General features: G+C 44.1%; 1 protein-coding gene across 1 annotated transcript in view; it reads left to right on the top strand.

Annotated features, from left to right (window-relative positions):
* Positions 1 to 14,529, top strand: part of ankrd13b (ankyrin repeat domain 13B) — a 117,924-nt gene that overhangs the window by 79,773 nt on the left and 23,622 nt on the right. Inside the window, exons 8-12 of the mRNA XM_056283767.1 lie at positions 2,380 to 2,461; positions 8,490 to 8,554; positions 9,922 to 10,058; positions 11,451 to 11,608; positions 11,896 to 12,081. Coding sequence (XP_056139742.1) covers positions 2,380 to 2,461; positions 8,490 to 8,554; positions 9,922 to 10,058; positions 11,451 to 11,608; positions 11,896 to 12,081 — 628 coding nt within the window. The remainder of the gene's footprint in view (positions 1 to 2,379; positions 2,462 to 8,489; positions 8,555 to 9,921; positions 10,059 to 11,450; positions 11,609 to 11,895; positions 12,082 to 14,529) is intronic.

The raw sequence follows: 14,529 nt of genomic DNA, 5'->3' as shown, positions 1-14,529 counted from the left end.
TATTCCACAAGAACGGAGCCCGATAGGAAATGGTCCTGCCACCAGCTGACTTCTTTTTAACTTTGGGTACACACAGGAGCCCTGTATTTTGAGAGCGAAGAGCTCGAGATGGACTGTACGGTTTAAGGAGATCAGCACCTTGTATTCTGATCTAACATGGATAGGAAGCCAATGAAGAGAGGCAAGAATTGGTGTAATGTGGTCAAATTTCCTAGATTTAGTTAGGATTGTAGCAGCAGCATTCTGAACCATCTGAAGACTTTTAGTACTAGAATGTGACAGACCTGAAAGCAGAACATTACAGTAATCAAGTCTGGATGAAACAAATGCATGCATTAGAGTCTCTGCATCAGCCATGGACAGGAAAGACCAAATTTTAGCGATGTTATGTAAGTGAAAAAAGGTAGTCTTGGTGATTTCTTTAATGTGCTTATCAAAGGAGAGCCTGGGATCAAACGTAACACCACGTTTTTGGCTGCCACACTTTGTGAAGCCAGAGTTCTCAAAGTCAGGTGGCTGGCATGACAGAGGAAGATGCAGAGGACAGGAAGAGATGGAAACGGATGATCCACTGTGGTGACCCATAACGAGAGCAGCTGAAAGTAGTAGTAATAGTAATAGTAGTAGTAGTAGTAGTAGTAGGACAAAAGTTGTGAATCATTCAAGGGCTTTTGCCGACTATTTATTAATGCTATTAAAGATATATCCAAATACCTTTTTTTTTTTTAAATTGATAACATTCAGGTGCCTTTTACCAACATGGATATAATGATGACTAGCTTTTCAAAGCCAGCCCCACAAACTTAGCTTCTCTCATTGTGCTTTGGCCAGGCTCAATACACATCTGTCTGTGTTAGGGACGTCATTAATTTACATAGACCAAAATTGCTTTGCAGGCAACTGGATCAGCCTTTAAATCAGTCAATGATGTCAAACTGGAGTGCCACTTTTCCACATTCACTAGTCTGCTAGTAATAAATACCAGTACCGCTAGCAGGTCAGTCCATGGAGCTGGTCATGGTGTTATGTCTGTACACAATTGTTGCCATCTTTGTAAATGTCTTTTAAAACTTATTCTATTGTAGAGTTGACACCAATCTCTCCTAGTGTGGCCATAGTTGTCATTTTCAAAACACAGTCCTGTTTGTTGTCATCATCTAAACCGCTCCACCTAGTTCACAGGTCGGACTCAATCCATTCTCAATGAACTCTTTCCAAACTATGTAATATCTCACGTAGGGAAAACTCAGCTTGTGAGATTCAGGCTGGCTTACTGAGGCTAGATGACAACCATATGGCATCCAATTTAAAGTTTAAATAATGTAGATAATTGGAGTTAAGTTTTTGTGTTACTGCTTTGACAAGGAGGGGGTTGTTGGGTAGAATCAACCAATGAGCAGAGCAGCACAGAACAGACTAACACATAGACAACCTACCAGCTATCTATCTATCCATCTATTGTTACTGACTGGCTTGTGAGGACTGATGGGAGTGTTGGACGTGCAGGACTCGGTCTCTTGTGGTGTGAGTGCACTTCAGACAGCCCCTACAGTGGAACAGTCTGCTCTGTAACAAATCTACTTGTCACATCATTGAACTGAAGTTGCACAAGTAAACTGGCAGCTGCTTTTTAACCGCCCTCCCCCTTGAGTTTTTGCCTGGTAACCTTTTAGGTCTCCTTTTTATTTCTCTTTCCTTGTACGGTGGCTCCACCACCGATTTAGAACCACAAAGTCCTTCAGTTTTCAAACCAGCGCTGTCTTGAGTACCTTTTGGGACTGATTCCAACAACCCAAATGGGCTCTCTCAGTCTTCCTGCAGGAATAAAGGACATGATCTCCTCAAAATGACATATTGTCAAGTTTTATAAAACTCGGGGGATAAATTATGTGTGTTGATACAACAATCAGTTTCTGTCATTCATTCTGAACTTATTCTGAGCTGTTACACTGGGATTGTCTATTGACACTGAAAATAGGAATACGGAGGATGACTGCATTACTCTTCCTGTCCATCGTCCTCCCTTTGTTACATTTCTCTTTGCCGTCACAGAAATTGTAAGAGAGAAATGAGGATGCATAACAGGTTCAATTGTAATAGTCAGTGGAAAATTAGAAATGAGATTTGTAGAACTGTCATTTATAGGTTTCTAGTAGGTCCATCCTTATCTTTGATAGTTATGAACCACAGGTAGTCTGACTTTACAGACAGCTAATCTATGGACATCTATAGTCTCCTTTAAATCATCTAGTGTCACTCCATGTTTATATGGGAAGAAAAAGCTTAATTTTCAAGCCAGAAAAAAAACAAGAGTTTCAGTTAATACTCTCCCATTCCCTCATCACGTTCCCTTTCTCTGTTTTTATCATACATCCTCAGGTGTATGGAGCATCCAATGTGGAGCTGATCACCAGGACCAGAACAGACCATCTATCGGACCAGAGCAAGACCAAAACTAAAGGTGACTTACAGCAATTGATATTCTGCCCTGCAAAAATCAAACGACTGCATGGCATCTCTTCCTGTGATACTTGTGTCACAGCTACAATCTACTACTACTACTACTTTCGGCTGCTCCCGTTAGGGGTCGCCACAGCGGATCATCCGTTTCCATTTCTTCCTGTCTTCTGCGTCTTCCTCTGTCACACCAGCCACCTGCATGTCTTCCCTCACCACATCCATAAACCTCCTCTTTGGCCTTCCTCTTCTCCTCTTCCCTGGCAGCTCCATATTTAGCATCCTTCTCCCAATATACTCAGCATCTCTCCTCCACACATGTCCAAGCCATCTCAATCTTGCCTCTCTTGCTTTGTCTCCAAACCGTCCAACCTGAGCGGTCCCTCTAATATAATCGCTCCTAATCCTGTCCTTCTTCGTTACTCCCAGTGAAAATCTTAGCATCTTCAACTCTGCCACCTCCAGCTCCGCCTCCTGTCTTTTCATCAGTGCCACTGTCTCCAAACCATATAACATAGCTGGTCTCACAACCATCTTGTAAACTTTCCCTTTAACTCTTGCTGGTACCCTTCTGTCGCAAATCACTCCTGACACACTTCTCCACCCACTCCAACCTGCCTGCACTCTCTTTTTCACCTCTCTACTGCACTCCCCGTTACTTTGGACAGTTGACCCCAAGTATTTAAACTCAAATGCCTTTGTCACCTCCACTCCTTGCATCCTCACCATTCCACTGTCCTCTCTCTCATTCACGCATAGGTATTCCGTCTTGCTCCTACTGACTTTCATTCCTCTTCTCTCCAGTGCATACCTCCACCTCTCCAGGCTCTCCTCAACCTCCACCCTACTCTCACTACAGATCACAATGTCACCCGCGAACATCATCGTCCATGGAGACTCCTGCCTGATCTTGTCCGTCAACCTGTCCATCACCATTGCAAACAAGAAAGGGCTCAGAGCCGATCCTTGATGTAATCCCACCTCCACCTTGAACCCATCTGTCATTCCAACCGCACACCTCACCATTGTCACACTTCCCTCATACGTATCCTGCACCACTCCTACATACTTCTCTGCAACTCCTGACTTCCTCATACAATACCACACCTCCTCTCTCGGCACTCTGTCATAAGGTTTCTCTAAATCTACAAAGACACAGTGCAACTCTTTCTGGCCTTCTCTATACTTCTCAATCAACATTCTCAAAGCAAACATCGCATCTGTGGTGCTCTTTCGTGGCATGAACCCATACTGCTGCTTGCTAATCATCACCTCTCCTCTTAACCTAGCTTCTATTACTCTTTCCCAAATCTTCATGCTGTGGCTGATCAACTTTATACCTCTGTAGTTGTTACAGTTCTGCACATCGCCCTTGTTCTTGAAAATCGGTACCAGTATGCTTCTTCTCCACTCCTCAGGCATCCTCTCACTTTCCAGGATTGTGTTAAACAATCTAGTTAAAAACTCCACTGCCATCTCTCCTAAACATCTCCATGCCTCCGCAGGTATGTCATCAGGACCAACTGCCTTTCCACTCTTCATCCTCTTCGTAGCTGCCCTTACTTCCTCCTTGCTAATCCGCTGAACTTCCTGATTCACTATCCCTACATCATCCAACCTTCTCTCTCTCTCTCATTTTCTTCATTCATCAGCCCCTCAAAGTATTCCTTCCACCTTCTTAGCACACTCTCCTCGCTTGTCAGCACATTTCCATCTCTATCCTTGATCGCCCTAACTTGCTGCACATCCTTTGCAGCTTGGTCCCTCTGTCTAGCCAATCGGTACAAGTCCTTTTCTCCTTCCTTAGTGTCTAATCTGTCATACAACTCACCATACGCCTTTTCCTTTGCCTTTGCCACCTCTCTCTTTGCTTTACGCTGCATCTCCTTGTACTCCTGTCTACTTTCTTCATCTCTCTTACTATCCCACTTCTTCTTTGCCAACCTTTTCCTCTGTATAATTTGCTGTACTTCCTCATTCCACCACCAAGTCTCCTTGTCTTCCTTCCTATGTCCTGATGACACACCAAGTACCTTCCTAGCTGTCTCCCTCACTATTTCTGCAGTTGTTGTCCAGCCATCTGGCAACTCTTCACTACCACCCAGTGCCTGTCTTAACTCCTGCCTGAACTCCACACAACAGTCTCCCTTCTTCAACTTCCACCATTTGATCTTCGGCTGTGTCTTCACTCGCTTCCTCTTCTTGGTCTCCAAAGTCATCCTACAGACCACCATCCGATGCTGCCTAGCTACGTTCTCCCGTCACCACCTTGCAGTCTCCAATCCCTTTTAGATGGCGCCTTCTACATAAGATATAGTCCACCTGTGTGCACTTTCCTCCACTGTTGTATGTCACCCTGTGTTCCTCCCTCTTCTTGAAATATGTATTCACCACAGCCATTTCCATCCTTTTTGCAAAATCGACCACCATCTGTCCTTCCACATTTCTCTTCTTGACTCCATACCTTCCCATCACCTCCTCATCACCTCTGTTCCCTTCACCAACATGTCCATTGAAGTCCGCTCCAATCACCACTCTCTCCTCCTTGGGTACCCTCTCCACCATGTCGTCCAACTCACTCCAGAATTCTTCTTTTTCATCCATCTCACACCCAACTTGCGGGGCATATGCGCTGATAACATTCGGCAATAAACCTTCAATTTCCAGCTTCATACTCATCACTCTGTCTGACACTCTCTTCACCTCCAGCACGCTCTTGACATACTCTTCCTTCAGAATTACCCCTACCCCATTACTCCTCCCATTCACACCATGGTAGAAGAGTTTGAACCCACCTCCGATACTCCTGGCCTTACTCCCCTTCCACCTGGTCTCTTGCACACACAGTATGCCTACCTTTCTTCTTTCCATCATGTCAGCCAGCTCTCTCCCTTTACCAGTCATAGTGCCAACATTCAAAGTTCCAACTCTCACCTCCACATGCCTACCCTTCCTCCTCTCTAACTGCCTCTGGACATGCCTTCCCCCTCTCCTTCTCCTTCGCCCAACAGTAGCATAGTTTCCACCGACACCCTGCTGGTTAACAGTACTGGTGGCGGTCGTTGGTAACCCGGGCCTCGACCGATCCGGTATGTAAGTCTTATTTATGATCCGCATATTTGATTTGGCAAAGATTTTACGCCGGATGCCCTTCCTGACGCAACCCTCCCCATTTGTCCGGGCTTGGGACCGGCACTAAGGATGCACTGGCTTGTGCATCCTCAGTGGCTGGGTTTGTGTCACAGCTACAACATTTGTTAATTCTGGTTCATGTTTTGCCAAACCACCTTTGTTCTGTTCTGACTGACTGGGGAGAGACAGTCTAAGATGTAAGATGTTTTTCAGGAAATCGGTCCCTGGTGAGTAATCCCTCTTTAGCAGAGCTCGGATGGATCAACCAGGGGCTCCGGTTTAACAGCCTTTAACATTCATCCAGAAGACTTGGCTCGTTTTCTGGTTCAGGTCATAAATCAAACCAGATTAGCAGTCTTCCCCATCCCTGGGCTGCTGCTGTCAGCCAGGATTAGCCGTCACTCAGTCCTCTGAGTGTTCAACATCCCCAGGTTATGATCCCCATCTGGTAAGATGCATGAGGAAAAGACTTCCTGTAAACGCTTAGTGTTGTTGACCTGTCATAATCAACACAACCTTCATTTGTCCTCCCTTTGTGCTTATCTTCCAACATCTTTGTATTCAGTGTAAAATACTGTTTAACTCTGTCTTGAAAAGTAGTTTTAAAACGGAAGTTACAGATATTCAGAAGGCGGTATAAGCATCCAGTCAGCTGTAATTCCAGCACTCCATCTGCACTGTTATGGCCAGTTCTGTGTTGCTAGGCTTCTGGTGTGGGAAGATGGTGGCGCGGACTTGCGTTTGCACCGGCCTCATCCATTGCTGATTATGCAGTGTCTTTGTCCACGTCTGCATATAAATTTGTGTCATTGTGTGAAGTTTTTATTTTGATCGTCAATTTCGCTTGGCTGGGAGAGCTGGTGCTGGATTGGCTGAGAGAGCTTGGTCTGCTGCGTCCTTTGGGCCCAAAGAGGAAACACTGAGGGTGGTCTGACGGGACATAGACGCAAGGCAGGCTAAGCTAACTGCTAGCCCACGGCCCTGCCCAAAAGGAAACACTGAGGTGGTCTGGTGGTGGCCTCGCCTAGCGTCGACTGTGCAGAATTTTTCTCTGTCTGTGCCGCCATGTGGAGTGCAGGGGAGGTGTGTCGAGGGTGTCTGGTTGGAGAGCTGGCATTGGATCGGCTGGGGGAACCTGGTCTGCTGCATCCGATAGGCCCAGGGACTGTGGCCCTGCCTGGAACTGCGCCTGAGGGGGAAACACCAAGGGGGTTTTGATGGGACGTGGAGGTGGGTCACGCTAGGCTAATTGCTAGCCCATGCAGACCGGCAGTTCTGACAGTAATCCTGGCTTGCATTTGTTTTCTGGACGGTGGAGTTTTTGGACTGTGTTGCACTGGGTGGACTGTGTTGTTGGCTGTTTTTTTTTTTAATTGTTTTTTTGCTTTGTTCTCTGTTTTTTGTATGTTTTTGGTGGTGTTGTTTTTGGAGGTTTCTGGATATATGTTTTTGTGCTGCACTGCTGTGGGCTGGGAGAAACGGAATTTTGTTTCTTTTGTGTACGTGGAACATAATATGAAATTACAAATAAATTGTTCCTGATTCCTGAGTCAACTTGATGGGAATTTGATCTGCTTTGTGTAGTCCAAGACATCCAAAGGCTCAAGAGGCAGGAGGAGGACCACCTATTGGTCAAACATCCTTGCACGCAAGTGGATGCACCATTCAGCACGTTCATTAGCATAATCGATTCATGGACAATTCATAACAAACAGGACGTGTTTTTGTGTGTTCCTCCCTGCTCACATTTGTCACACATCTCAGTAAAATGAGAAACAGCTGATGATTATTCCTACAATCAAGAAACAAGTCATTCATCATAAGTAAGTTGATGATCCAAATGAAGTCAGAAAGCAAGTTACAGTTCCTCACTACACATTTACAATGTACTAATTCTTGATGAAGAGACCCCATATGTCATAGGTCAATGGGAAAAACAATTCATGCAAATGTATGAAGGGGTTTGTTGAGAAACCTTCTGGGATGCCCCTATATTTAAAAAATTTTTTACAATTTATTTACAATATTAAAACTCCCATGTGAGTTTTTGACTCTATTTCACTTTTAATGATGCAGGCCAGTGGTTTTCAAATGATGGATCAGGACCCACAAATGGGTCTTAGCAGGCATCCAGGTGGGTTGGTGGATGTTGGCAATAAACACGTTGTTTCATATTGACATGCCTCGTCTGTTTCATTTGAACATTAGTAGGTCCTGATCAAAGACTGAAAAGTGGAATACTGCAGTGGTGCGCAAGATAGAGAGGATTGTTAGGTAATTACCTCACTTTTTGGCAGGTAATGGTTATTTATTGCTTATTTTATTGCACAAGTTACTGAGAGGTCACCATATGAAAAAGCGTGGAAACATTTAGTGTAGGCTGTTGTTATTTAGTTGCAGATGTAGGTATTTAGGTTTTTTTCCACTTCACAGCAGTGTTCCTCTGAGATTTGTGTTTTTGTCCTCTGCTATAGAAATCCCCATGTAGTAAGCCTCAGAAACATTTCAACTGCGGCCAACTTTGGTGCCAAACCATGATAACAAATTACATATTGTCATAGTTTGTACTAAGATGCAAAGTCTACAGTGGGTCATCAATTACACTGTACACATCACTTGTACACACATGTATACATATGTACATTAATAATTCTGTCACTTTATGCATTCATTGTATTAATGCAATTCAGAATGAAATATGGTTGCCGCTGTAAAGAGAGGATGGTTAGAGTACAGATGTTGTGCTCAACAAGTTTACCGATGTTCTTCTGGGAAAGCTTTGTTTCATTTAGGTTAAGTAAACATAATGTCCTAAGTGGAAGCAAGGAATTGTTCATCTCTTTGTGTTTTAAACTAGTTTTTCTCTGTCTAACTGATCACTGCTGTGTGGCCCTGTCCAGGTGGGAAGACACCACTGCAGAACTTCCTGGGGATTGCGGAGCAACACATGGGGCCCAACAATGGGGTGAGAGGAGAGATTATTTGTTGCCAAGGTTTTGGTTTCTGACAATGTGTATGCTGGGATAGATTAGGAATGTCATCAGGAATCAAAGGCAACACATCATCATCATCATCATTTCAATCATCATCAATATTCCTTGGTGGCATAGTCATAAGCTGTGCAAAGGACCAAGGAAACAGTCTTTCAACCAGAGGGCCTGGGCTCAATGCCTCATGACTGGAAGTATCTGCAGTATCTTTGAGCGAGACACTGAATCCCTACCAGCACTGTTCTTAGCTGGCCTCCAAATAAAAAACATTCTCTTTTGAGAATAGATAAAATATCACAATCCTCATCATCATCATCAAGTTACAATCAGCACCACCTCCCACAGTAGAAAGGCCCACTGTGTAAGGGGCAGCATCACGGCTCATGACTCACTCACATCAGTCGGACAGTGTGCCTGTACAAGATAAGATTCACTCAAAAACTATGATCTGCTCATAAATATTAATACAGTTCTTGGCTTTTGCTATGGAGTCACCAATGACTCATACCTTCATTCTCCTTTTTCTCCCTTGCTTCCCTCTTTCTTTTATCCATCTTTATATGAACACTTGACCCCTGGGCCAAACCAATCTTGGAAATTTTTTTTTTTTTTACTGGAGCAATGGATACAATTACATTATCTTAGAAAAGGCCAAATTAACATTTTGACTCTAGTTTAAAGTTAATTGGACAATTTGTTTTTACCAAATAATGGAAAAACAAACTTTTTTTATTTTTTGGCGACTTTTTCACTATGAACTTGACCCAATTTTATTAGAACTTCAATGGGAGCCCTCTGGGATGGTATATCCCATACTATATGCCATTTTCCTTTACTTAGAGCAAATACATTTTGAGCTTTAATTAACACACAAACAAATGAACAGGACCAAAAATGATGTTCCGTCTTGGGGGAAGGGGTGGCTTTTTGGTATGGTAACCGAATAACAAGGCTTGAAGAACCGCCATAGGTGTTCTGTGCAAATGCGCAGCTCATGTGGTGTACTGTTTAAATTAACTTGGCCAAAAACCTGAATGGATATTATTTGGATGGTTATAAAAATGATTTTTTACATTGCAGTGACTTCAGGATATGTTGTGTGTAGACAGTAAGAACTACACGCCTACTCATATTCATTGCTGCTGTGCTATGCTGGCAAGTCAAGAGCTGAAAACAACAAGGGATCTTAGCTTATCCGCAAAAACATCTGGTCAGCCTGTTTCACAAAAAGAACAGGCAGTCTTGGTTTTTCTCACCATCCTTGTCCATCTCTGTTCTCTCGGCCTTTCCTCTCTCTCTTCCTGCTCTTTCTGCTTTGCCTCCATCCCGACCATGGTTACAGGCCCTTGTGACCCAGATGTCATGTCCTGCGGTGACCAACCCGTCGGCACTGACTGCTGAGGAGTACTTCAACCCCAGTCTATCTCTTGCTCAGAGGGACATTGGCCACCCCTGTCAGCTCACCACCAAGACCCAGAGGTGACAGACTGACAAAAAGCCTGACATAGACAGGCAGACAAATGCACAGGCAGAAATGCACATATACAAGATCAGCCACTCCATGATCTCTCCTCGAAGTGCCAAACTTGACAGAGTGATCGACAAAGAAAAGACAAGAAGCATCACACCTGTACCTGACTGGCAGAGACACATGTACAACTCAAACACACACACACACACACACACACACACACACACACACACACACACACACACACACACACACACACACACACACACACACACACACACACACACACACACACACACACACACACACACACACACACACACACACACACACACACGGAAGATTTCTACAAACCAGTAGAGTTAAACAACCAAACAGGACATGGACAGATAAACACAGAGAATGCTAGTTGAATGGTATCATAGGACTTTTTACTTGATGACCCACATCTGTGGTATCTCTGTTCATAAGCAATAGGATGAAAAAAGCTACAAAACCCTGCAGAATCTCTTCACTAAGACATAAAGAAAGGCGAAAAGAAAGGAGGCAACTCAGCAATTAAAAAACTGGGCTCTGGGGTTATGGAATAGCTCCCTTAGTCTGAATGTTTTTCTCTTCAATTCATGTAGGTGTTTATATTTATTTTCAAGGACAGAAACAACCACAAAGGCACATTTTTTGGCAACCATTCATTGTGCTGTGTCATGATGTTGTAGCTAGTTTTCAATAGCTTTCTGTGGAGCATGCTGCCAGGTTTAAGGCAGAATTGGGTCTTGGAATTGAAGCCAGTAACACTTGAACTCCCAGTACAAACCTTCTATCTTAAACTGTTTTGTTTCCTTACAATTAGCTATTTATTTGTCTTTCATTGCCAGTAGTCATTCATATTGGTCCTAAGTCATCTATATATCCAGCAACGGCACATCATGGAGATGAAGTCTTTTGAGGTTTAAGAGCTGACTTCCAGTCCGCTGTTCGTTATTGGCGAAAATACAAGCATTAATTGTTTCCAATTGAAACACAACTCACCAGCTTGCAGACAGTTGTTGTTAGGAGATATAATCAATGCCTCTGTGTATTTCTGGTCAAGGAACTAATTTCTGGATCAAGGACATAAATTGCAGCAATTATAGTCGGCTTAGTGGAGTTTAAGTATCATTTGTATTTAGTTGTATAGTGCAGTGTCATCCACAATCTCTTTCCTTGGTATGCCGTCGTTAGCTTACCTATTCTACATCGTCTGTGTGTGTGTGTGCCTGTATATATATATATATATATATATATATATATATATATATATATATATATATATATATATATATATATATGTGTGTGTGTGTGTGTGTGTGTGTGGATGTGCGTGTGTGCATGCATACCTGTGCACATATGTGTGTCTCCAGGTTCAAAGCAAAGCTGTGGCTGTGTGAATCCCATCCTCTGTCCCTGGCGGAACAAGTGGCACCTATCATTGACCTAATGGCTATCTCTAACGCCCTGTTCGCCAAGCTCCGTGACTTCATCACTCTGCGTCTGCCGCCCGGCTTCCCTGTCAAGATAGGTGAGAGAGGAGAGCATGAGGTGGACGGATAAGCAAGTGAACGGGCGGATGGTCCGTCTCATGTGTAATGCTAGGGAGGAATTGGTGAGAAGAGGAACGGAGGAAGAAGGGGTGGGTGAAGAAAAAAAAAAGCATAGCTGATTAAGTGGGAGATGAGAAAACCAATAAAAGATGATTTGAGGGTTGAGACAGAGACAGAGAGAGGGGTAGAAGTAAGGTGGAAACTAGGAGGGATTGGAGGAATGTAAATATTAATTCTGTCTCTCTCTTTCTCCTCCTCCCTGTAGAGATCCCCATCTACCACATCCTAAATGCTCGGATCACCTTCAGCAACCTGAATGGCTGCGAGGAGGGGACGGGTGTACGAGGTGACACAGAGGTCGGGGAAGGGAGTGGACAGAGAGAGACCCCCAGGACAGACGCCCCTTCTCCAGGCAGCGACTCCTCCAGCGTCTCCAGCTCCAGCTCCACTAGTGAGAAAAACACTAAAGCACACACAGCAGTTTTGTTTGTGTGTGTGTGTGGGGGGGGGGAGGACAAGCAGATAATCACAACACTCCGATTTACACTATGCCACTCTCAAATAAGAACCTGCATGAGTTACACTTAAAATAAGCCATTGGACCAATTTGGAGAGTTGAACAGAGTCATTTCATGATGGCCATGACAATACAAGGTCCAGATGTCAAGAACTCAGAATTCTACTAGTTTTCTGGAACTCAGTGTTTGCACTTTGTATTTTTCAACTTCTCTAAAACACACTTATGCTTACAATATAAAAACGAACTTTGCAAAATTATTTGGAGGTTTTAGATTTTATTTTTCTTACCAAATATGAAACAGGTTGTAATATTACTTGGTAACGTGTTGGCTTTCTGACATTGTACAACAGTATTGCTTACTCATGAAGTGAGCTACTCACAACCTATCATAAAGCAACGTCATCTGAACCTGATTTTGCTCGACACGCATTCACTCAAAAGCCTCATTCTGAATGAATTTATAACCGACAGTAATCTTGATTTCCTCTGCCTCCCCGAAACCTGACATAAACCCCTTGACTATCTTTCACTAAACCAGACCACACCTACAGAATTCACATGTATTGACAAACCTCTTCTTGAGGGGTGGGGAGGTGGTGTTGCTGCTGTTTGTTACTGGAAAAGAGGATGTTTTACTCGACAACTTCTTTATTAGCGACCGCCATGTTCACATAACACACCGTGCATAAAACAACAACACACTTCCTTTCCTGCACCTTCATAATAAAGGCTCCCCCTTACTCCCAATACATGATAACATGTATACTTTCACACAGGCCATTATTTGGCCTTCTGGATATACTGCAACCATTCTACAATATTAGTACCTGTAACTTAACAAACTCCCTCTCTCTTGGAAAAAAAAAACTGCACTTATTCCCAGTACTCAGCTGGACCCTTGTGACCTGTTTTTGTAAACAACAAAAGACATAGAACATGCATACAACATAACAATTAACAAAACAAAAGTCATAACTTGTGACTCAGAGAGATTTTGTTCTTAACCAAGTTTCCGTTGTCCTTCACTTAGTCCTTCACTCCAGTAAGTAACTGGAGAGCTGAAGCCCCTTTTATGGTAAGATAGTCTGCAAGTTGTTCTTTTGTGTTGTACCAAAGGACTCGCTCAACCTTTTGGGTTTGGATAAGTTCTTTAATGCTGCTTATTTCCAGACGGAGTCTTTTCTCAGTGACTGAACTTGTTGACTTCAGTGCATCAGCCAGTGAATGATTGTCTGTGACACAGGTTATTGGTGCAGCATTTTCAGCATCACCATTAGTCAGTTCAGAGAAGAGTATAGCCAGTAAGATGGCATTATCAACTCTATCTGACACTGCCAATGTTTCGCCTGCAAGTGTGCTGCACACAATCCTCTCAACTCTCTTTGACTGCCACGAAAGGGGTGAGAACTTTCCATTTCCCCCCATTAAAACAATAAGGTGTCCTCCTTGAGTGCCTCCATCAGAAAGATTTCCAAATGAGGCATCACTGAACATTCATTCGAACACCTTACCTTCAAACTCTCTGGTCCCACTCCCTTGGTCACTACCGTTACATACTGCCCCCGGATCCCCCCCCCTTTTTCTCCCCAATTGTATCTGGCCAATTACCCCACTCTTCCAAGCCATCCTGGTCGCTGCTCCACCCCCTCTCACGATCTGGGGAGGGCTGCAGACTACCACATGGCTCCTCTGATACATGTGGAGTCACCAGCCACTTTTTTTCCCCTGACAGTGAGGCGTTTCGCCAGGGGGACGTAGCACGTGGGAGGATCCCGCTTTTCACCCAGTTCCCCCTCCCCCCCGAACAGGTGCCCCGACCAACCAGAGGAGGCGCTAGTGCAGTGACCAGAACACATACCCACATCCAGCTTCCCACCCACAGACATGGCCAATTGTGTCTGTAGGGAAGCCTGACCAAGCTGGAGGTAACACGGGGATTCAAACTGGCGATCCCCATGTTGGTAGGCAATGGTAGACCGCTATGCCATCTGGACGCCCTGAGGACTTCTCTGATTTTCTGACCCACCTATGTGCCGTCGCACCTTCCATTCTGCTTTTGGGTGATTTTGATGTCCACATTGATGGCATTGACTGTAAATCTGCCATAGAATCCCTGGAACTGCTACAATGAGTAGCAGCTTCCCCACTCACAGCCGTGGTCACATCCTGGATTTGGTCTGCTTCACTGGTCTCACAAAACATCAACTCTCCAGTCTAAACCTCAATGCTCTGACCACCTGGTAATCACCATGGACACTGACATTCCTATTCCCATCCCAAAAATCACACACATAGTATCCTTCAGAAATCTCAAATCTATCTCCCCCTCAGCTCTTCCTGCTTCTCTTGCCAGTAAAATGTCTGCCTCGCCTCCCCCGC

The sequence above is a fragment of the Lampris incognitus genome, chromosome 7, assembly GCF_029633865.1.
Source record: "Lampris incognitus isolate fLamInc1 chromosome 7, fLamInc1.hap2, whole genome shotgun sequence".
Classification (NCBI taxonomy): domain Eukaryota; kingdom Metazoa; phylum Chordata; class Actinopteri; order Lampriformes; family Lampridae; genus Lampris; species Lampris incognitus.
This window is presented reverse-complemented; position numbering and strand designations above follow the sequence as displayed.